At 41.7% G+C, this 22,472-nt stretch overlaps 1 protein-coding gene and 1 pseudogene across 3 annotated transcripts in view; one reads left to right on the top strand and one right to left on the bottom strand.

Moving 5' to 3' along the window:
* LOC140731789 (myeloperoxidase-like) overlaps positions 1-11,570 on the top strand; it is an 85,525-nt gene extending 73,955 nt beyond the window's left edge. For all 3 annotated transcript variants that reach the window (XM_073053592.1, XM_073053593.1, XM_073053594.1), the window contains 3 exons: positions 4,226-4,431; positions 6,542-6,700; positions 10,981-11,570. In XM_073053592.1, the coding sequence (XP_072909693.1) occupies positions 4,226-4,431; positions 6,542-6,700; positions 10,981-10,985 (370 nt within the window). In that variant the 3' untranslated portion in view covers positions 10,986-11,570. The remainder of the gene's footprint in view (positions 1-4,225; positions 4,432-6,541; positions 6,701-10,980) is intronic.
* A 1,130-nt stretch (positions 11,571-12,700) lies between these two features.
* LOC140731522 (myeloperoxidase-like) overlaps positions 12,701-22,472 on the bottom strand; it is a 46,287-nt pseudogene continuing 36,515 nt past the window's right edge.

The raw sequence follows: 22,472 nt of genomic DNA, 5'->3' as shown, positions 1-22,472 counted from the left end.
ATCCGCTCCCTGTTGTGTACGTCCACCAATGCCACCCCTCACGAACGCTTATTCTCTTTTCCCAGGAAGTCTGTCACTGGGACCACCCTGCCAGTTTGGCTGACGTCCCCGGGGCCAGTGCTGCTGCGTAAACATGCGAGGAGTAATAAGTACTCACCACTGGTCGAGAAGGTTCACCTCCTGCATGCTAATCCCCAGTATGCCTACGTGGTCTTGCCTGATGGGCGGGAGGACACGGTCTCTGTCCGCGACCTGGCGCCCGCCGGAGCAGCAGACCACTACCCCGAGCACTCCACGGTAACTTTGCACCCTGTACCCGAAGTGACTCCGCGCGCACCGTGCCCCACACAGACTCCGTATGCGTCTGTTCCTGGGCCCTCGCTCACACGCGAGGGATCCCTGACACCTCCTGTTGGGACAGAATTAACCCACTCTCCGCCTTCGGAGCACACACCACCTCCGGCACCTGTGCCGTCATCACCTCCGGCTCCTGTGCAATTGCAGCTGGAGCTCCGTAAATCGCAGCGAACGATTCGACCACCTGATCGACTTAACCTGTAAATATACTTGGGAATTTTTTTTTAAACAAAGGAGGGGTGAATGTGGTGAACTAGATATACCTGTCTGACTGCTCCTGTGGCTCCTCCCAAGACCCTGCTGACTACCCCTGTGGCTCCTCCCACAGACCCCTGTATAAAGGCGACTGTGGCCTGCTGCTCTCCCTCATTTCCCCAGGATGTAGTGTTGTTCTTCAGTCAATAAAAGCCGATATCTCACTTCCTAAGTCTCGGCGTGAGTTATTGATGGTGCATCACAGGGCAGAGCAGGATTCCGAGCAGGCCGGCAACCAGGGCAGAGCAGGATTCCGAGCAGGCCGGCAACCAGGGCAGAGCAGGATTCTGAGCAGGCCGGCAACCAGGGCAGAGCAGGATTCCGAGCAGGCCGGCAACCAGGGCAGAACAGGATTCCGAGCAGGCCGGCAACCAGGGCAGAGCAGGATTCCGAGCAGGCCGGCAACCAGGGCAGAGCAGGATACGGCTCAGGGCAGCAACCAGGGCAGAGCAGGATTCCGAGCAGGCCGGCAACCAGGGCAGAGCAGGATACGGCTCAGGGCAGCAACCAGGGCAGAGCAGGATTCCGAGCAGGCCGGCAACCAGGGCAGAGCAGGATACGGAGCAGGCCGGCAACCAGGGCAGAGCAGGATTCCGAGCAGGCCGGCAACCAGGGCAGAGCAGGATTCCGAGCAGGCCGGCAACCAGGGCAGAACAGGATTCCGAGCAGGCCGGCAACCAGGGCAGAGCAGGATTCCGAGCAGGCCGGCAACCAGGGCAGAGCAGGATACGGCTCAGGGCAGCAACCAGGGCAGAGCAGGATTCCGAGCAGGCCGGCAACCAGGGCAGAGCAGGATACGGCTCAGGGCAGCAACCAGGGCAGAGCAGGATTCCGAGTAGGGCGGCAACCAGGGCAGAACTGGGTTCAGAGCAGGGTTCAGAGACGGCAGACCAGGTACAGAGCAGGGTTCAGAGCCAGTGGACCAGGTACAGAGCAGGGTTCAGAGCCGGTGGACCAGGGACAGAGCAAGGTTCAGAGCCGGCAGACCAGGTACAGAGCAGGTTAAACCAGCTTCAGAGCAGGACAACCCCCCCAACTAGGCTCAGTCCCCGAGCCCCTTATAAACACCTGCCCCCTAATAGGCGACAGGTTTACCTCCTTAAGCCAGGATGATCCAATGGCTCCAGGTGACAGGAGGGCTAGCTGCAAGGCCCGGAGTCCGTAGACTGGGGCAAGACCCGGAAGGCGGGCTCCGGACTGGACCCTAACAGTTTGGCACAGCTTTATGGGCCGAAGTGCCTGTATTGTGCTATAGGTTTTCTATGTCACTATGTTTCTAACCTAATCCAGTCATTTGAGTGAATTTGTGTAAGCTAGGCATCTACTCTTTATAATCTAAAAGAATGAGTAATGATCTCATTGAAGCACAGAGAAATTTCATAGTCATTGCAGATATGAGGAGGATATTTCACCTGACCACATTCACAAAATAAGTCAGCCACATTTGGATTGAAATAAAAAGCATTGTCCACGACCGCTAGCAACTGGACCATGCACCCTTCTCCAAAACGCCATCAAGTAGGCAGTGCAGAAGCCTAATAACCCACACTTAAGGTTCAACAACAGTTTATTCCCCATTGACATCAGATTTCTGAAATGACCTGAAAAACCCTAACACTACTTTGGATTACTTTTCTTTCCCTCTCTTCCCAGCTTGTGCTAATATTCTTCTGTTTAGTTTGTCATGTAAGTTAGATATAATTTACATTAGTTTAAGATCATGTTAATTATACATCTTGTTTGAAATGTGCTGTGCAGAAAGTGCAAAAAAAATTAGTTTTTTATGGTATTTATACCCTGTGTGTGCATGCCTTTGACAAATAAAGAACTTGAAGTCACTTTACTCAAAGAATAGTGAATCTTTTGTATTCCCTACCTCAGGCATAATTATCAAATGCATTCAAAACTGAGACAAGTAAATTTATAAATATTAGAAAAATCAAAGTATATGGGGAAAGATCAGGAAAATATTGAGTTAGAAAATCAGCTATGATCTTATTGAAAGAGGGAACAGCCTCAGAAAGCTGAATACCCTTCTTCTGTTCTCTTGTATCAGTTCATACCAGTTTAGTAGCTGACACTGAAATATATAAGAATCCTCTTCCTAATTTATTGCTTCTGTTAAACTATTTCTTGCTGTTTCAACATTCTTGTACCTTAGTTTTCATTCTGAAACTTCCTAAGTTTCTTCTGAATATGCAGCCCTTTTGTTGTAGTATCATTTTGCGAGCAGTTTCCTTTTACAATGTATTTTCTTCAACAGTTCTATACCACTCTCCAAGCATGCATATGGAATATTTCACCCTTCAAGAATATGAAATTTTGCATCTTAACTATTAATGAAAAAATAGGAAAGAAGTTGGTAAGACTGGCACCCTCGCCTCTATCACTGGCATTTCAACCTTCACCACAAACAACTTCCGATTATCATAAACACTGTCATTTTCAAACAGTCTCAGATTTGGCCTCCAGAATCAATATCCAACTCCACCTGAGTCTCTATCTTAACTATCCTTTGATATTCAAGTCACAAGCCTTGTGGTGTTTATGTTGTGACAGACCCTACAGAGGATGCCAGAAATACAAACAAAAACTTGTTAGTCTGAGAAAAATGCCAGATCTCTTTCCATTCCTGGTCCCTTTCAAATCTGAAAGTTGCATACCACCAGCATTGAGGAGTTGCTTTAAACAATTACTGTTAAATTTTATTCCTGATCACTCAGAGAGAGGCTCAAGCCTGGAGAGGAGCTCAGAGTCACCAACAGACGTAATTTCATTGGTTTTTGAAGAGGCAGAATAAACGTATCTACACCAAAAAAAAATGGAACATGCTGTAAATAGTCAGCAGGTTAAGTAACACGAATGGAGTTAGCTCTTCGGATTAATGACTTTTCATCACAACAGATTAATTACAAAACTTTGATTTATTTTATGATGAAGAATCTTTGACCTGAAACATTATCTCTGTTTCTTTCTCCACAGATGCTGCCTGTCCTGTTGAGTATTTCAATCATTTTACTATTTTTATTTCAGATTTCCATCATTTGCAGTTATTTTGACTTTCTATGTCTCCATTGATTCTATTTCAGTCCTATCTGACAGCTGGAGCACATGAAGTGACTCTAGGATTTTTTCTTCCTATCATCCCATCCCTTCAGTCATAGGTAGTTGGAAGACCGTCTGTCATGAAGCCTACACCCAGTTTCAATTAAGTTAGATGTTGCCCCGCAGCTTCTGAAAATTTGTAGCATGATGACTGGACATTTTGGAATATTTTAACCATAAGATGTCCTATCATCATGACTACACACAATATATTTATTTTTCCTCCATAGATACCTGTTGTGTCCCTGCACCAGTTGCCTTCGAGGGGACGGTGAGGACCAGTTTTTAATGTCCACCGGTAGAGAAAGAATTTGAAATTTTCCCTGGTATCTCAATAACGTCTTTAAAGTTTTATTTATATGAGTACTATTGTTCGGTTGTGTTACATAGACAGACACAGTTGATAAGATTCCAAGCAAACAGAAATCAGTTTCGTTGGGATTCCATAAATTGGTCTAAATATTCTCATCCTTCCTAATATTCTTTCCCCTATTTCTTTGTGTTTCAGATTCTGGTGGGAAAATGAAGGAGTTTTTACTGCTAACCAACGGCAGGCTCTTCAACATGTCTCATTAGCTGCCACCATCTGTGATAATACCGGCATTGAGAAACTTCCAAGGGATGTATTTGCATTCAAAGCAAATCCAAATTCATATGAGAGATGTAATCGCATACCACGGATAGATCTGAGTGCCTGGAAAGAAAGGTTTAATGGTATGGCCCTACTAAGCCTTCACTTAGTTTAGATGTTTGGATTTATTGGTTTGAATCATACTCTTTGTGGAACTCTTGTTCACCCTGATTTACGACTGCATGTGCACTGTGCCTAGGGTTTGCTGAACAATTTGCCATGATTATTCTGTCAGTTTGTTGAGCCACTGGAGTCCAATGGCAGGCCCAGTGTTGTGTTGGTTCATGTACTTCACACAGATTCCTGGCCAGGTCAGACCTTAAGGCATTGACTTAAATGGGGATTGTAGGAAAAAATACTACAAGGTAGAAGGGGAGAAAAAGTTACTTGACTTGACTTGATAAACATTTTAAATGTACTTTATTTTGAAGGCAAGGCACACCACCAGCATTATATTCTCTCAATGACAGGACTTTCTCAATATACTATTCAAGGCCCATCTATTGTCTGGTCCATAACACTAGACTCCAGCAGTGTGCGGTAGACCAATATGAATGGCCTACTACACCAGCCCAGGGTACATGCAGTTGTGTAGTGACCATAGGCAGCAATTCCAAGCAGGAATTTGAAGCAAATGAAGTCATTTTTGCCCCAAAAACTAAACAAATGATTGTATCCCTAAAATATTTGACAATTACCTTTGAAGTAAATTATAATTCGTGCCTCTTGATTATCACCAATTTTGAAAGCACTACCATTGACTTAGCTTTAAAATTGCTTCCCTAATTGTCCTCTTGTTTTTGCTGCAAACACACCTTTAAAGCTCAGTCTATGACCAAGTTTTTGCTTATCCATCCAATTATTTATTTTGGTAATCTTTTGCACTTTGTCGAGCTTATTTGTTCAACTTCAATATTTACACACCTCTCAGAAGCCTTATTTCTAACATTTAAAATATGCTATGCATTCTAGATCACTTCCAAGAAAATGAATTGATTGATATTTAACTTATGTACTTCAAATACCATCAAATAAACACTGGAAAACTCAGTTAAATTATTCAGATTCAAGGATGTTGTCCAGAACTTCGACATTTTAAACTACTCTATAAAATCTCTATTCCATTTGACTTTAATTCTGTTCCTCTTTCACTCTATATGTAAAGATCCTCTCAAGTCTAAGGTTATTCATTCAAGGGCCACAAAACAATTTTACTTGTCTGCTTTTTCATCACTTTGCCCCCTCGGGGACTATAGATATCTACTCTATGCCCTGTGTTCTGAAGTCACTGATGAGGCTTTTTTGCTTAGTCACCCTCCCACTCACTCTGTGGTGCAGCAAATATCTTATAGAGTGAGCGGGAGGTGTGACTGGGAGGTGGTGAACTGCTTCGGCCATCTATGCTGAATGCTAAATACTGTATGTTCTTAGTGAAGGGCCTTGAGGTTCTGCGTACTATCCAGAATGCTCCTTCTCCTTTCTAGTCACAGGCCAAGACAATGTCACACTCATTCAAGGAAGATATGGGAACACATTTAAATCATTCCTTCTGTGTACTTCATAATCTTTGCAATATTAGAACTTGAAATAAAATGTATTTCAGGAGCAACCAAACAATACAACATGTGCGAGTCAGTCACCGAGCTTAATTAGGACCTAAGTGTCAAGGGTGTTGAGCACATAGAAGACACAAACCTTGGTTCATATGGCCTGACAATTGATTTGAAGGATTTTGCAGTATTGGTAATATTTTTCAAGTGCTTTGAAGCACCTACTGTGGTTTACCTATGTCTCAGAAGGATGGAGGACTGCAGAGATAGCAGCTGCCGAGCTGGTCATGACCCTTCTATTATGTCAGAAGCACTAATCTTCACACATATTTTCTCTCAGTTATAGGGCACTGAATACTGAAATTTGTTATCAATGTCTGCCTTTCTTCTCTTTGAACTGACAGTCACCTAATCTCATGTTTCAGAATTACTACCCAGACTGCAAGAGTCAACTATTTTATTTCAGTAAGTCTGAAAGATGGTTAAAGAAATGAGCTACAAATTATTTAAGGTTACTCATGGCTGCATTGGTTCAATATGACACTATGAGGACACAGCTTACAAACTGACAAAAGTTTGCTCAGATATTCCCTGTAACTCTAAAACTCCCTTTGATGACAGTTTTGGTTCCTTTTTTTTATAGCAACCTGTGGACCCATCCCTCTAGTCTGTCATGCCTTTTTCTCAGTCTGTGGATCATCAGTCAGATACACCTGCCGTTCTGGATTGAAGCTGGTAGGAGAGGACACAATAACATGCCTGAGTAATGGACTCTGGAATTCCACACCACCTACTTGTACAGGTAAGAGCCAAAATCCAATGGGGAAGAAAACACATTTGAACAATGAGTTTAAATGTAAACCGTCCATAGATCTTCCTAAATTGTATACACACTTTGAAGCCTATAATGAAATCAGTTAGAGCAAGCTTTTGCTGATTTAAATTTTAATATTTCAATTAGTATTGAATGAAGTGAGAAATTTAGTGGCCCCACCAATCAATAATCAGATTTCTTCTTGTGTGATAAAATATGTCAAGGCTTATGGATGTTTGGAAAATTCTTCATGCATTGCTCAGTCACAGATATAGAGCAAGTTAAAAAGGAGAGACTAGAAAATGGAATTAGTTTAATGATGGAAGTCCAAAGCGTTCAGCAAAGTATTGAGCAGAAAGTGAGTTCCAGATTGATTATGGACCTTACTTTTAATAGTACACCCAAAAACTATTACAGTTTCATGTATTTTAAAATTTGTAATTTTTTAAACCACTAAAGCTTGTATCAATAGAGACTTCAAACTTGTTTAGACATTCCCAGGATATGGAAAAGGCTGTTATTTATTGTCTTTCCCTATGCACCATGATTGAGTATGCAGTTAAGAGTCAAACACATTGGTGGGTCTTGACTTGCATGTAGACAGATGGGATAAGCATGACAGGATTTCTTCCTTGAAGAGCATTATAGAACCAGATGTGTTTCTGCAACAAATTGTTAGTTGCACAATTAATATTTCTGTTTTTTTAAAATTCTAGATTTATTTAATTACTTACATTTAAATTCCATGGCCTCTGGTGAGGAAAAAAAAAACTTGTGTCTCTAGGTCAGTGTCCAAAGCTCGGACCAGATGCCATTATAGCACTATACTCCTCTGTTAGAATATGTCAAAACCAAATTGACTAGTGTATTGGTGTACAGAGAGCACCATTCTAAAACAGATTCTGTTTGCACACCTACACAAGATTAACTTTCCATTCAGGAACGCACAGTTTGATTTGTATTCTCTGATTTACAGAGTATTACCTCTTATTCACTTTTTCCAAAGGTTCATTTTGTTATCAAAGTATGTATACAGACTACAGCTCTGAAATATTTAGTTACCTATTGGCCGTTACACCGTTGGTGTTCAGGATAGCAATGAAGGTCCCACATCTCTGACTACGTTCAGGGCTTCCTTCATCATGCCAGTAGCTTCCTCTTGGTTTTCACTTCTGTCAAACATTCAAGTCCCAGGTAGAGACTCAGGAATACTGTCACACTCTGATGTAGAAGGATTCTTCTTTGTTGTTTCCATAACAGTCTAGTTTTACCAGTCAGGTTTGTTAGCACTGAGCTTAACCCCCATACTTGAAGGACCAGTGGGTCACTCTTAGTCTGGCCTCTACCCTTTGACCTGTTTGCCATGGTGACCCTACCAAGAGCCAAAGCACAAAACCCTGACTCCAACCAACAGAGCTCTCCAGGTTATTGAGGTATACAAGCTTCCAAACCATGACAAGGTTGCGGTCCTCCGGAGGATATTCTCTAGTATACACAGTTAGATTCCCACAAGCATTGTACATTGTTAAATTATGAAGATTCAGTTCTGAACCAGGCATGATAGAACATAAAACAGGCAAAGGAAAAGACCCTTCAGCGAAGATCCACATGCTGCCTGTGAAGCCAAATCAAACTAATTCCATTTACCTGCACCTTGTCCCTCCACCTGGCTAAATGCCTCTTAGATGTTGTTATTATGGTATTCTCTTGCATTTGATCACCCAAAATGCAACATTTCTCAGTAGCACTGACTCCATTTTCCATTTCTCTGCTCACATTTCTAATCTATGCATATGCTGCTGAATCCTCAGTCAACCTTCCTCATTACCACTGCCATTTTTTTGTGTTGGTGTGGATACACTTATCAACCCTCCTACATTTTTCATGAAAATCATTTATATATATCATAAATGAATAGATCCCAGCACCAGTGGTTATGGACCTTCAGTCAGATTAACACCACCCCCCCCCACCCCCCACCGCCACTTTCCCTGTCTTCTATCGCCAACTCACCATGAATCCTGTGTATCTTAATCTTTTGGCTCACCCTACATGAGGAACCTTGTCAAATGCTTTACTATGGCCCATGCAGACCATATCCACTATCCTGCTCTCATCAATCACATTTGTCACCTCCTCAAAATAAACTCAGGTTTGTAACATAAGACTTGCCCCGCACAAAACAATGTTGTCTATTCCTAATAATCACAATGCTTTTTTTGATGTGAGTAAATGCTATCTCTAAAATTCCTTTCCAATAGCTTCCCTACCATGAAGTGAGAATCGTCCCCCTATAATTTCCTATTATCCTTCTTAAACGATAAAAACACATAGGCTACTCTCCAGTTCTCTGGTACCTTGCCTATGGCCAGCGAGAATACAAAGATCTTTGTCAAAATCTCAACAATCTACTCTCAACAATTGACCTGGGACAAATCTCATCAGGCTCTGGGGACTTCTCCACTTTAATGTTCTGATATGCTGTTAGATTCCAAGTATGTCTGTGTAATGCATATTTGTACTCTACTGCTTGGACTCTACCTGTACTTTATTAAAACATCCTGAAACTTAAGCCTAGTACCTTACTCTTTACTAACATTTGCGAAGTTATTTCAGAACTTCAATTGAATATTATATGCAATGCTGAAAATCAATTAGTTATTAATATACCGTTCAGGGCCTCAAACAGTCCTTCTAGGTAATGCGACACTTCACCTGTGAGCCTGTTGGGGCCATCTACTGTATCCGATGCTCCCAGTGTGGACTCCTGTATATCAGTGAGACCCAACGTAGATTGGGAGACTGCTTCGCCGAGCACCTAAGCTCTGTATGCCTGAAAAAGTGGGATCTCCCAGTGGCCACTCATTTTAATTCTGCTTCCAATTTCCATTCCAACATGTCAGTCCATTGCCTCCCCTACTGTCACAATAAGGCCAGACTCAGATTGGAGGAGCAACGCCTTATATTCCATCTGGGTAGACTCCAGCCTGATGGCATGAACATCGATTTCCCAAATTTCCGGTAATACCCCCCCCCCCCCCACAACACCATTCCCTATTCCCATTTCCCTCTCTCACCTCATCCCCTTACCTGCATATCATCTCCCTCTGGTGCTCCTCCCCCTTTTCTTTCTTCCATGACCTTCTATCCTTTCCTATCAGATTCCCCCTTCTCTAGCCCTGTATCTCTTTCACCACTCAATTTCCCATCTCTTTACTTCACCCCCTCCCTTCCCCATCCTCAGTTTCACCTATCACCTTGTGATTTTTCCTTCTCTCCTCCCACCTTCTAACTCTGACCCCTCATCTTCTTTTCTCCCATCCTCATGAAAGGTCTCGGCCTGAAACGTCAACTGTACTCTTTACAACAGATGTTGCCTAGCCTGCTGAGTTCCTCCAGTAATTTGTGCACGTTGCTTGGATTTCTAGCATCTGCAGATTTTCTCTTGTTCGTATTTATTACTATCACTGTTAATATTCAGAGCATTCTGTAAAATATTCTAATTTAACAAGCTGATTCTTTAGTATGTACCAAATTTGAAGGGCATAAACTATGACATATTAAAATTAATTTACAGAACTGCCTGGAAGTTTAGATAGGGTTACAGAGGAAGGTGAATGTGAACCTAAGTCAGCAGAATTGGAAAAGAATATAGATTTTGTCAATGGTCTTTGGTCTTGAAGAAGGTCTTTGGGCTGCAGTCTAAGGCCAAATGTTTTCAGCCTACGGAAATGTAATAAGGGCGATGGACTCTGGATTAAAGCTGAGGATTTCTGGATGGATGTGACGTGTAAATATTGAAAATATAAACACAGCTACTGCTTGCTGTCTGTGAAGGTGCAGGAAGAGTGTTTATCAAGAAAGACTTCCTATGTTCCCTCTGTAAAATGTTGATCATTAGCAATGCCATGTGTTCAAAATCCTTTGGTTCCAGCTCTAGTATTTTATGTTCATTTGAACCAGCAATGTCAGTAACACTGACTAGGTGGTCATCATTATCTACCATAGCTGCTTGAACTGAATGGTTCATCTTTCAAGAACCACAACCATCCATAATGTGCTGTTGATCTCCAAACTATAGTAGGATTCAATCTCATGATTTTCCTTCAGTAATATTGAAGAGACTGTCCAAGCCAGGGTAATATATAATTATGTTGATCCCAAGGCATTGTTTTTAGCTTTATCAAGCATGCTAGTCAGATGTTTCATGTAATCTCGCTTCTTTAAAAGGTCCAAAATCAAAGATTCTGTTCTGCTTCTTCCACCAGCCTGATTCCAAACATCTCCAGTACCACTGCAGAATATCTTCTCTGAAGCTGGCTTTATCCTACAGGAAATTAATTCATCCAACCCTCATGATCACCAAGAACACTGTTCAAAAAAAGAGGTATTTTGTGTTTGTTCAGACATCAAACTCAGTTAGAGTACCACAGAGGAGGATTTGGAGCTCGTGTACAATGGACTTCTACAGAATCAGAGATACAACATTTTCAGTTGTTTGTATGTGAATAATGTATCAAATCAATCTGCCCAGTGTTAACACCTTTCTAAATAAAAGCTGAATTCTGTTCTCCTGCCGCCTGCTTCTTCAACCAATGAAACTCCTACTTTATCTGTGAGAACTAGCTCAGTGGGATTTGTGTGCTTCACTTACCTTCATCATAAGTTCAACTGAATATTAGCTGTTGCTGTCTAATGTATGTGAACATATCTTGTATTCCATAGATTAAACTCCTGTTACTTTGTGTCAATAATGTTCTAACCTAATGCTTTGCCTTTCTAGACATGACAATGAGATTCAGTGCTGACTATCTTTGTCTGTAGAAGCTGCACAATAAACTAACAGTATAGTGCTGAATTATGTCCTGAGTGAAATGTTGTTTCTGACAGAGATTACTTTTTACTCCTTTTTTAAAAACTTTTTTTTTATTGTGTTTTCAAGTAGTTACAGAATAAAAGTGTATGAAAAAGAAAATGTATGTTACCCATCCCCCCTCCCCTTAACCCCTCCCCCCTAACATCCCTTTAGAAAAAAAAAGAAGAAAGAAAGAAAAAAAAAGAAGGAATGCCTGGATATTGGAAGATCCCCACATGCTCCATGGAGTTCGTAATAACTTTAGTATATATATTTATTTCTTTCCCCAAGTAACCAATTATTTCATCTTCGGAGCACCTATATATTTAATCCTATCTTTTGTAAATAAGGGCGCCAAATTAGATGAAGCAGCTTCCTCCTTCACATTCCTTTCTAGAGTTCACAAAGTTTAAGATGCCTCTCCTGAAAATTTCCTAAGAAGATCTGAAAGGGAACTTGACACTTTGTGAATAGCAAAGGCTATAATTAAATTCTATTTGCCTCAGTGGAAATGTTGACATTTTTATTTACAATAAAACTTCTTCAATGGAAGTCAAAACCATTGCTTGTGTTTCTAAGAAATTGTGCTATATAGATTGTGAAAGATTACTTTTATTGTCTTTGAATTAATGCGTAAACCTTTTCAAATTTAGTGCCAATTTTTGGAAGATACCTGGGTGCGCCACTGCACAAATGGAATTTTAATTTTATTTAACACTAACATACAAGTTCCACAAAAACAGATCATCCCATATCTGGAAACGTGCTCAACAGAAACAACAATTACAATTCATTGCAGAATAATGCCATCCCCAAGCAATTGGCCCTCTATCATCAGCAAATTGATGAAAGGTATCAACAATATTGCAGTCGTAAATAGCTTGCTCTCTGATGTCCATTTTAGGTTTCACCAGACTACTGAGATCCAGACATCATCTCAGTCCTGATCCCAACATGGACTAAAGAAGTGAATTCCAAAGGTGAGGTGAGGGTGATTGCCCTTTTGAGTTAAAGTGTGACATTCTCTGGTGCAAAAGTACCCTGCTACAATTCAGCTTAATGAGCAACAGAAGAAAACTTTCCACTGTTTGGAGTCATACCTCATACAAAATAGTATATTTGATGAAGGGTGGTCATCCCAGCCCCGGAACACATTGTATGACAGTGAATTTAGGCCCAGCCATCTTCAGTTGCTTCACCTTAAGGTCAGCAACAGGGAACACTGATGATTACACAATTGTTTGACGAGCCCAGAGTTTGGGATCCCATCACTGGCTAGGTCAGGGGTCGAGACCAAAGATTGAAGCCTGAAAGTTGATTGGAAGTCTGGAAGTCAAATACCATTGGCCAAATTGAAATTGAACACACATCCACCACTTCTGCTGGCAATTTATTCCATACTCTCACCACCCTCTGAATGAAGTTCCACCTCATGTTCCCTTTAACTATTTCACCTTTCATCCTTAATCCATGACCATTCTAGTTTCACCCAACCTCAGGAAAAAGCCTGCTTGCATTTACCCTATCTATACCCTTCATAAATTTGTATACATCTGTCAAATCTCCCCTTGTTCTCCTATGCTCTAGAGAATAAAGTTGTATCCTTTACAACCTTTCTCTATAACTCATGTCCTGACAACATCTTTGTAAATTTTCTCTGCACTATTTCAATCTTATTGATATGTTTCCTGTAGGTTGCTGAATGGAATTGCATACAATCCTCTACATTAGGCCTCAACAATGTCTTATACAACTTCAACATAACATCCCAACTTTTGTACTCAGTACTTTAATTTATGAAGGCCAATGTGTCAAAAGTTTGCTTTATGACCTAATCAATCTGTGACATCACTTTCAAGGAATTATGGATCTGTCTTCACAGATTCCTCTGTTCTACCACTCACATCAGTGCCCTACCACTCTCCATGCAAGTCCTACCCTGGTTTCTCCTCCCAAAATGCAACACCTCACAATTGTCTACATTAAATTCCATCTGCCATTTTTCAGTCCATTTTACCAGGTGGTCTGGATAGTCTTTGATAGTCTTCCTCCCTGTCCATGGCTCTCCCAATCTTGGTGTTAACTGCAAATGTGCTGACCCAGTTTACCACATTATCATCCAGATTGATGATATGGATGATAAACAACAATGGTCCCAGCACAAATCCCTGCAGCACACTACTAGTCGCAGGCCTTCAGTTAGAGAGGCGACCATTTACTATCACTCTCTGGCTTCTCCCACAAAGCCAGCGTCTAATCCATTTACAACTTCATCCTGAATGCCAAGCAACTGAACCTTCTTGACCAACTCCCATGCAGGACCCTGCCAAAGGCCTTGCAGACAACATCCACTGCCTTATATTCATCAAAGTTCCTGGTAATATCCTTGAAAAACAGTATAATTGGTTAGACATGACCCACATGCTCAATGTAATGTTAACTATCCCTAATCAGTCCCCATCTATCCAAATATTCATATATCTGATCCCTCAGATTACCTTTAAATAACTGACCTACTACTGATGTCAGGCTCATTGGCCTATGAATTCCTAAACTTATTCTTAGAGCCTTTCTTAAACAATGAAAGATCATTAAGCTATCCTCCAAACTTTCGATACATCACCCATGGCTAAGGACATTTTAAACATCTCTGCTTTCTACACTAACCATCCACAAGGTTCAGGGGAACACCTTGTCAGGCCCTGGGAATTTATCCACCCTGATTTGCCTCAAGATAGCAAATAGCTTCTGCTCTATAATCTGCATATGGTCCATGACCTCACTGCTGTTGTGCCTCATATCCATAGCCTCCTGCCTCACTTCTATAGACTCTGTCTCTGTCTCCTATGTAAACACAAACTTCATTTAAGATCTCCCTCCTCTCTTTTGGCTCCATACATAGATGAACACTCTGATCTTGCAGGGAACCAATTTTGTCTCTTGCCATTCTTTTTGCTCTTAAATATATCTGTAGAAGCCCTCAGGATTCTCCATCACCTTATCTACTGCAGAAATCTCATGTCTTTTTTTAGCTCTCAGATTTCTCTGTGTTCTCTTGCATTTCTTATAATCCTCAAATGCCTCATTTGTGCCTATACCTGCTACACACTTCTTTCTTCTTAACCTGGGTCTCAATATCTCTGAAAACCAAGGTTCAATAAACCTGTTATATACAAACTCTGTAGCGTCAAAATTTCACTTTTGAAGGCCTCTCACTTACCAAGCACTCCTTTCCCAGAAAATAACCTGTCCCAATCCTGCCAGATCTTTTCTGATACCATCAAAATTAGCCTTTCTCCAATGTAGAATCACAGCCCGAGGACCAGATGTATCCTTTTTCATAATTATCTTGTAAATAATGACATTGTGATCACTAGATCCAAAGTGTTCCTTACCCTGTCTCATTCCTAATAGGAGATCTAGTATCACACTCTCCTTAGTTGGAACATCTATATATTGACTGAGGAAACTTCTCTGAACACATTTGACAAACTCTATCTCATCCACAGCTTTTACAGTATGAGATTCTCTGTCAATATGCAGACAGTTAAAATCTCCTACCATCACAGCCTTAGGTTTCTTGCAACTGTCTGTGATCTCCCTGTAAATGTGCTCCTCTAAATCCCATGACTATTAGGCGGTCTATAATATTAGGTGGGCATTAATATGGTCATCTATTTTATATTCCTCAGTTCCACTCATATTGCTTCAACAGACAATCTCTCCAATCTGTTCTGAGTACTGTTATGTTATTTCCCTGGCTAATAATGCCACCATTCCCCTCTACTCCCCCTAACTCTATCATGTTTAAAACAACAGAACCACAGTGCACTGAGCTGTCAATCCTGTCTCTCCTGCAACCAAGTCCCACTAACGCTACAATATCATAGCCCCATGTGCTGATCTGTGCTCTATGCTCACCTGCTTTCCCTACAATACTTCCTGCATTGAAACATACACAACTCAGAACATTACTCCCACTGCACTCAACCTTTTGATTCCTGACTTTTTATGTAAGCTTCAGAACATTTTTCTCCACAACTGTTCTGATGCTCTGGTTTCTATTCCCTGTAACGTAAGTTCAGCTCCCTCTCCCATCCAGCGCAGTACTAGCAACCCTTCCTGCAAGGACATTAGTCCCGGCCCCCAATCCAGTTCAGGTGCAAACCATCTCATCTATACAACTTCCTGGACAGGAGCCCAATGACCCAAAAATCTGAAACCTTCCCTCTTAGTCACATGTAAAAATTGAATTAGTTTTCTATTTCTAGCTTCAACCAGCCCATGGCATGTGTAGTAATCCTGAGATCACAACACTGGAGGTCCTGTCCTTTAGTACAAAACTTAACTCGCTGAACTCACTCTGCAATACATTGCCACTCTTTCTACCCATGTCATTGGTACCAACATAGACTACAACCTTTGGGTCACCTAGAAGTCCCTGACCCTGGCACCTGTGAGCTGTAGTGATAGGGGATTCAATGATACAATGATCACTATAACTTGCCTCTTCCCCCTTTTGAGTTACAGAGCCAGACTCAATATGAGAGAACTGACCGCTGTAGCTTTCCTCCTGAAGGTCATCCCCTCCAACAGTATCCAAGGCGATAAACCTGCTATGGAGGGGAATGACTACTGGGTACCCTGCATTGGTTGCTTATCCCCTTTTCCCTTCCTGGTGGTCGCCCAGTTACTTGTGTCCTACTCCTTAGGTTTAACTACGTTCCTGTATTGTCTGTTAATCAGTCCTTCAGCCTCTTTAATAATCCAGAGGTCATCCAGTTCCAGCTCCAACTCCTTAACATGCAGCAGGATGCATCCCCTCCAGCTATAGTTGTCAGGGGCAATGGAGGTCTTCCTGACTTCTCACATCCCACAAGAGGAGCATTCCACTATCCTGGCAGGCATTCCCAATGCTCTAACTGTGCAATAAGAAAGAAAATTACCCGAAATCTGCCTACAGCCTCCACCTCTCCTTGCCAAAGCCTCAACTCCCCACTCTAACACTGGTCCACTCACACAATGGCCACTCCACCTAAAATTAACTTCTTTTTTTATTGGCCCTAGTCTGGTGCCTAATTACCTTGCGATCTGTGGCACCCAGGATGTCCATTCTGCCGCTGCTCACTTCTTTCAAAGTCTCTTCATTGTCCCTTTCATCAATATCTGGGAGATCACTAACAACCAAACGTTCAACTGCACAAGCCTTACAAACACCCTGACTACAGAAGCTAGGTACTCTGTTGAAAGACAAGATCAAGATTTCTTGATCTAGCTAAGGGAAATGACAATGTATTTAAGCAATTCTGCAGGTCATTTTTCCCAGCACAAACTTGAGTTCCATTTAGCTTTGAAAAGGTATCTGTTAGGCAGAGGATGTGATGGAGTGCTGACCACAGAAAATCAATTAATAATGGTCTGGCAGTCCTTTACAGAACTGCTGGTATTAACGGATATGGCAATATTTAACTCCTCTGTTTTAATCATTGTCTCCATGCTTTATTGTGCAATTACAGAATTGTGTAAGTTCTCCTGTCGTGCCCTACTCTTGTCCTTAATCTATCTTTGACTCCTGACCCCCAACTCTGGCCCCATCCTTCTCCATTCCAGGTAACCCATTCAGTTAGCACTTAGTCAATTCAAAAAATTAACATAATTAGTGAAGATAGTGTCTTTATTGGTTAATTCTACAACAGGGTTACAATACATCCCAGAAGCATTATCAGATATAATTAGTATATTTGACAGTAACTGATTTGTTCCATTCTTATCTTGGTACATGTGAGAACATTAATACCCCATAGAATTTTACTGTCTGTTAATATAATTCATCATTTCAGTCCATTTGCATCAGCAATGTTAAATTGAAGTTGTACTGAACCCTCATAAGAGAGGTCAGATGTTTCCATGGGATATAGTTGTTCAAAGGGAAAGGACACTGGAGCTGCCGTTATTCCTATTCAGCAATGTATTCTTTTGAAGCATCATCTTTCATTTGCCAAGGTGCCTGCAGGATAAAATGATTTAAAACAAGATAGAATAAAATGTAAATGTGCACTTTTTGCAGGAGAGGTGATGCAGATAGCCTATAAACAATTCCCTCATTTGATCTTTTCCTGAAATCATTAACACATTTCAAATATTCTTGCCACAAGCAGTGACAAGGTGGACCCACATTATTACATTGTCTTTCCTCAGAACCACCACTTAACACTTGATCCAGACTTTGGAGTGACTCACTTTGAGGTTGATTTACCATAGCATATTTCTTGGCATTTGATCCCTCTATATGTGCTGATGTTCTATGTGTGCATCAGACCCAGGGCTCTGGCTCCTTCAATTACTTTCTCATATTCACTTATGGCATTGAGGAAGGCTATTTGGCCCATCAGGTCCAAGCTGGATCTCAACCTAAAATGGCAATCATATTCACCTTTTTATTTCCTTGTACGTGACTAACACTACCTAAAAACTGTTTGGCAACAGTCTCCTGTCCCATTTAAGTGGCATGGTGTCCCAAGTAAATGAAGGGAATCCTGGGTATTTTCTCAATTAGTTTTTGTCCTTTTAGAATTGTCCCAAATAAGTGGCTACTCCAATTAACCAATGGTCCTATTAACCCGAATCCATTGTATTCAGAATTTTCTTCTTCAAATAAGAGTAGAAAGCCTCTTCATAAGCAAGGGAATTGAATTGAATTGAATTGAATTTATTTAAATGTTACAGCCATCCCACAAAGTTTGGGAGTAAAAATCTTTGCGATATGACTCTATCGCAATGTACAGACATGTGAATTTAAATGTCTAATGGCTTGTAGAAAGAAGCCGTCCCATAGCCTGTTGGTCCTGGCTTTAATGCTACAGTACAGTTTGCTAGTTGGAAGCGGCTGAAACAGTTTATAGTTGGGGTGACTGGTATCCCCGATGATCTTCCAGGTCTTCTTTACACACCTGCAGCTGTAAATGTCCTCAATGGAGGGAAATTCACACCCACAGATGCGCTGGGCTGCCTGTACCACTCTCTGCAGTGCCCAGCGATCAAGATTCATGCAGTTCCCACACCATGTGATGATACAGCTAGTCAGGATGCTCTCGATGGTGCCCCTGTAGAAGGCCTTGAGAATTTGGGGGATCATGCCAAACTCCTTCAGCTGCCTGAGGCGGAAGAGATGCTGTTGTTCTTTTTTTGCCACACAGCCAGTGTCTACAGTCCAGGTGAGATCTTCAATGATATGTATACCGAGGAACTTGAAACTACTCACCCACTCAACTGCAATCCCATTGATGTTGATCGGGGTAAGCCTATCTTTGTTCCTCCTGTAATCCACAACCAGCTGTTTTGTTTTTTGGACATTGAGGGAGAGGTTGTTATCCTGGCACCGCTGAGTCAGGGTGTCAACCTCTCCTCTGTAGGCTGTCTCATCACCACTAGAAATAAGGCCGATCAATGTCAAGTCATCTGCTAATTTGATCAGCAGATTGGAGCTGTGTGTGGCAGCACAGACATGCTTGTAAAGGGAGTAGAGGAGGGGACTCAGGACAGAAACCTGGGGGGCACCTGTGCTGAGGGGCAGAGGGGCAGAGGTGAGGGAGCCCATCCTTACCACCTGTCAGTGATCCAATAGGAAGTCTAGAATGAAAGCTTACTGAAGATAGATGGGAGTACAGAGTTAAGATTAGAATAGTGTTATTGAATGGTGGAATTGACTTGAGAGGTCTGGTGATATAGTCCTCTACTCTTCCATATATTCTAATGTACAAAGCTTGCATTAGCTGTGATGTTAATGTAAATTAATTGGTGTTTGAAATAAAATACAAAGCAATGAATTATACAGAGTTTACAGGATGTCAGAGGTCCAACAATCTGCAACAGAACACTAAACAAATGGCAAAAAAAAACAATGAGTTCCCCACCTCTGTCATTAGCCACTAAGTGAAGACTATTTTCTTCCTCTTCAAGTACTTCCATGATTAATCCACAAGCAAATCTAGCAAGGTCTGGCTGCGGGCTTGCGGGCTTTCCCCAGATTGCTTTAGATTTTATGCCACTTGATATTCAAAGTGAAAAGGGACCAGAGAAGGAACACAAATCATACTATAAGCTCAATGGGTTAAAAATGTCTGTCTTATCTTTCTGTTGGAAGTCTTGGTAACATTGCAAAAACCATAAAGTCATACAGCACAGGAACAGATCTTTTGGCACAATTGGAGCAAGGTGTCCCATCTAAACTAATGCCATTTGTCAGTGTTTGGTCCATAACCCTCTAAACCTTTTTCTGGTAAATGGCCACTGCATGCAGCAGCCTGTAACTTCCCTTTTGGAGTTGATCAATTCAACCTCCTGTACGACCTGCCATTTTTGCAGTGTGAACTGAAGTTGTGGCATGGTGGGTACAGGCTGAATCGAGGTGGCTTGGCCTGGGCACAATAATGGGGAATGAACCAATGTTTGGGATTGCCAGAGAGGACATGGAGGCCATTCAATGTGGCAGAACCAAGGCATGGCAAGTAAAGGCAAGGCAGATTGAGGTGGAGCCTGGGCCCGAGAGCGAGGAAAGATCCAAGGTTTGATTTAAGTGCTGGATCAAATTGGAATGGTTGAGTATGAGTTGAATTAAGGCAGCAGGGCTGAGGCCCAGGCTGGAGAACATATTGAAGTGGCAGAGCCCTGGTCCAAGAGCAAGGAATGACCCAAGGTCTCAATGATTTATGTGCCGTGCCAGAAGGTTGGGGTGTCGGGGCTGGGGGCACAGGACTGGCTGGTTCAGCTCATTGCCCAGCAAGGTTTACTCATCTCTGCTTTGAACTGAAGCTGTGGCCTGCAGTTAGTGGGCTCTTGAATTGACTGGCTGCTGGCTTTGTGTCTGTGGGCTCACGTTTGTGAACTTCAGCTCTGAATGCTACTTCCTCACTTTTATTGCTTGGTCAATTTTTTTCTCTGCACATTTGATGAACTTTTGTTTTGATGGGTAACAGTGAGTGTCTTTGTGTTGTAGCTGCCTGTAAGGGATTGAATCTCAAAGTTGTTTATTGTATACATACTTCGACAATAAATGTACTTTGAACTTTAAACCTTTCCAATCCATGTACATGCCCAACTGCCTTTTAAAATTTGGTTATTGTTCCTGTCTCAACCATTTCCTCCAATAAGGGTATAGTAGAAATGTACATGTGTGGGTTCATAATTCTTTATCTGAATGATGAAGGTATGTAACTGTTCTTATCTAGGAGTTCATTCAGAGAGGTTTTTCAGCCCAGCACCTCATGAAGCATTATCTCAGCTTCAGTGCCGAGAAGGTGATCAGGTACTTTTACTCCATCATTTCCTCTCTATAAACTCACGCCTGTACTTAGTAAGTGATCATCAACAAATTGCAAATGCTGGAAATCTGAAATAAATTTAGCATGTGCTGGGTACTGTCAGTATGTCAGGTGACAACTGGGAAACATTGTCAGAGCCTGCAATCTGAAATATTAACTCTGTTACTCTTTCCACAGATACTGCCTGACTTAATGAGTGTTTCCAGTATTTTCTGTTGCATTTTTCCATTGTATTTTTTCATGCTTAGATTGTATTCTAATTATGCTAATGAACATTAATCATGTTTAACTTTCAATGTCATGCAGTATGTTGAGAGTCCATGCAGATGAGTGTGTCTACGCAATGTACACATATGAGAGAGGGAGAGGGTGAGGAGGGAGATGGGGAGAGGGGGCAAGGGGGAGAAGGGGAGAGGAGAGAGGGTAGGGGGGAGATGGGGAAAATGTGGAGGTGAGTGTGAGTGGAGAGGGAGTGAGAACTTCACACTGACTGGGCCAGATGTTAGGATTGCTGGGTCACTGGAGCTGTAAAGCAACAGTGATATCTGTTGTGACAGTAAATGATTATCCACATATATCTGTACAGTGTATGAAGCTGCCGTGAGGCCAGATTTCTAGTTCTACTAATTTGCAATACCTGGGAGCCCATGGTCCCTGGATCGTTGCAAGTTTAATGAGGCGAGGTCCAGTGGCAGCTGATTTGTCAACTCAAACAAGTGTTGGCGCAGTTCATCCACTATCATCTGATTTGGTTTCTGCCTTTTGGCTGGATTAGCCAGTAATCCTCGAAGAATTGGTTCAATCACACCTGACAGAATAAAGAATGTGTCTGAACATATGAACAAGTTAAAAGCTGTAGTTGGTTTCTGAGCTCTTGAAGCCCTTGTTTTCCTTGTCCTACCCCATTGCACTGTTGTAATGGATTGATTTGTATGGGTGGCTTGCAAAACCAAAGTTTTTCACTCACCTTGGTACATGTGAAAATGATAAACTAATTTACCATTCAGTGAGATTGTCACCCAGCTCTGCATTGCCACCCATCTGTGATCACCTTCATCCCTAAGTTTATCAAGAATATATCTAACTTTGCCTAAAAGTGCTCAATTATTCTACCTCCCTTGAAAGGAAGAAAGTTCCAAAGATTCACAAGAAAGCTGTTGGTTAATTTCTCTCTTATAGATGTGACCCCTTTATTTTTAACAATGGCCCTTATTCTAAATACTCAAATAAAAAGAAACATCTTATCCATGGACAAGAATAACCAATCAACATCTTGGCACAAAATAGTGACTGTTTATTCTTCTCCATAGATCCTTCCTGATCTGTTGAGTCCTTCCAGAATTTTGTGTGTTTTGCTCTGGATTTCCAGCATCTGCAGAATCTCTTGTGTTTTTAGCATCTGATCCATACCCACATTATCAAAACCCAACGTGATCACAGTTGTTTCAATCATCCCCTCTCACTCTTATAAACTTCGGCAGAGTCAAGCCAGTCTTTCCTTTCCTCGTAAGCCAACTCACCAGTCCCAGATTTCAATCTAATAACCTGTTCCCAGTGCATTAATATCCGTGTTTAAATTCTGTAC

This window comes from Hemitrygon akajei, chromosome 8 (genome assembly GCF_048418815.1).
Source record: "Hemitrygon akajei chromosome 8, sHemAka1.3, whole genome shotgun sequence".
Taxonomy (NCBI): Eukaryota; Metazoa; Chordata; class Chondrichthyes; order Myliobatiformes; family Dasyatidae; genus Hemitrygon; species Hemitrygon akajei.
Note: the sequence above shows the minus strand (reverse complement) of the source record. Positions and strands in the feature narration are given on the sequence as shown.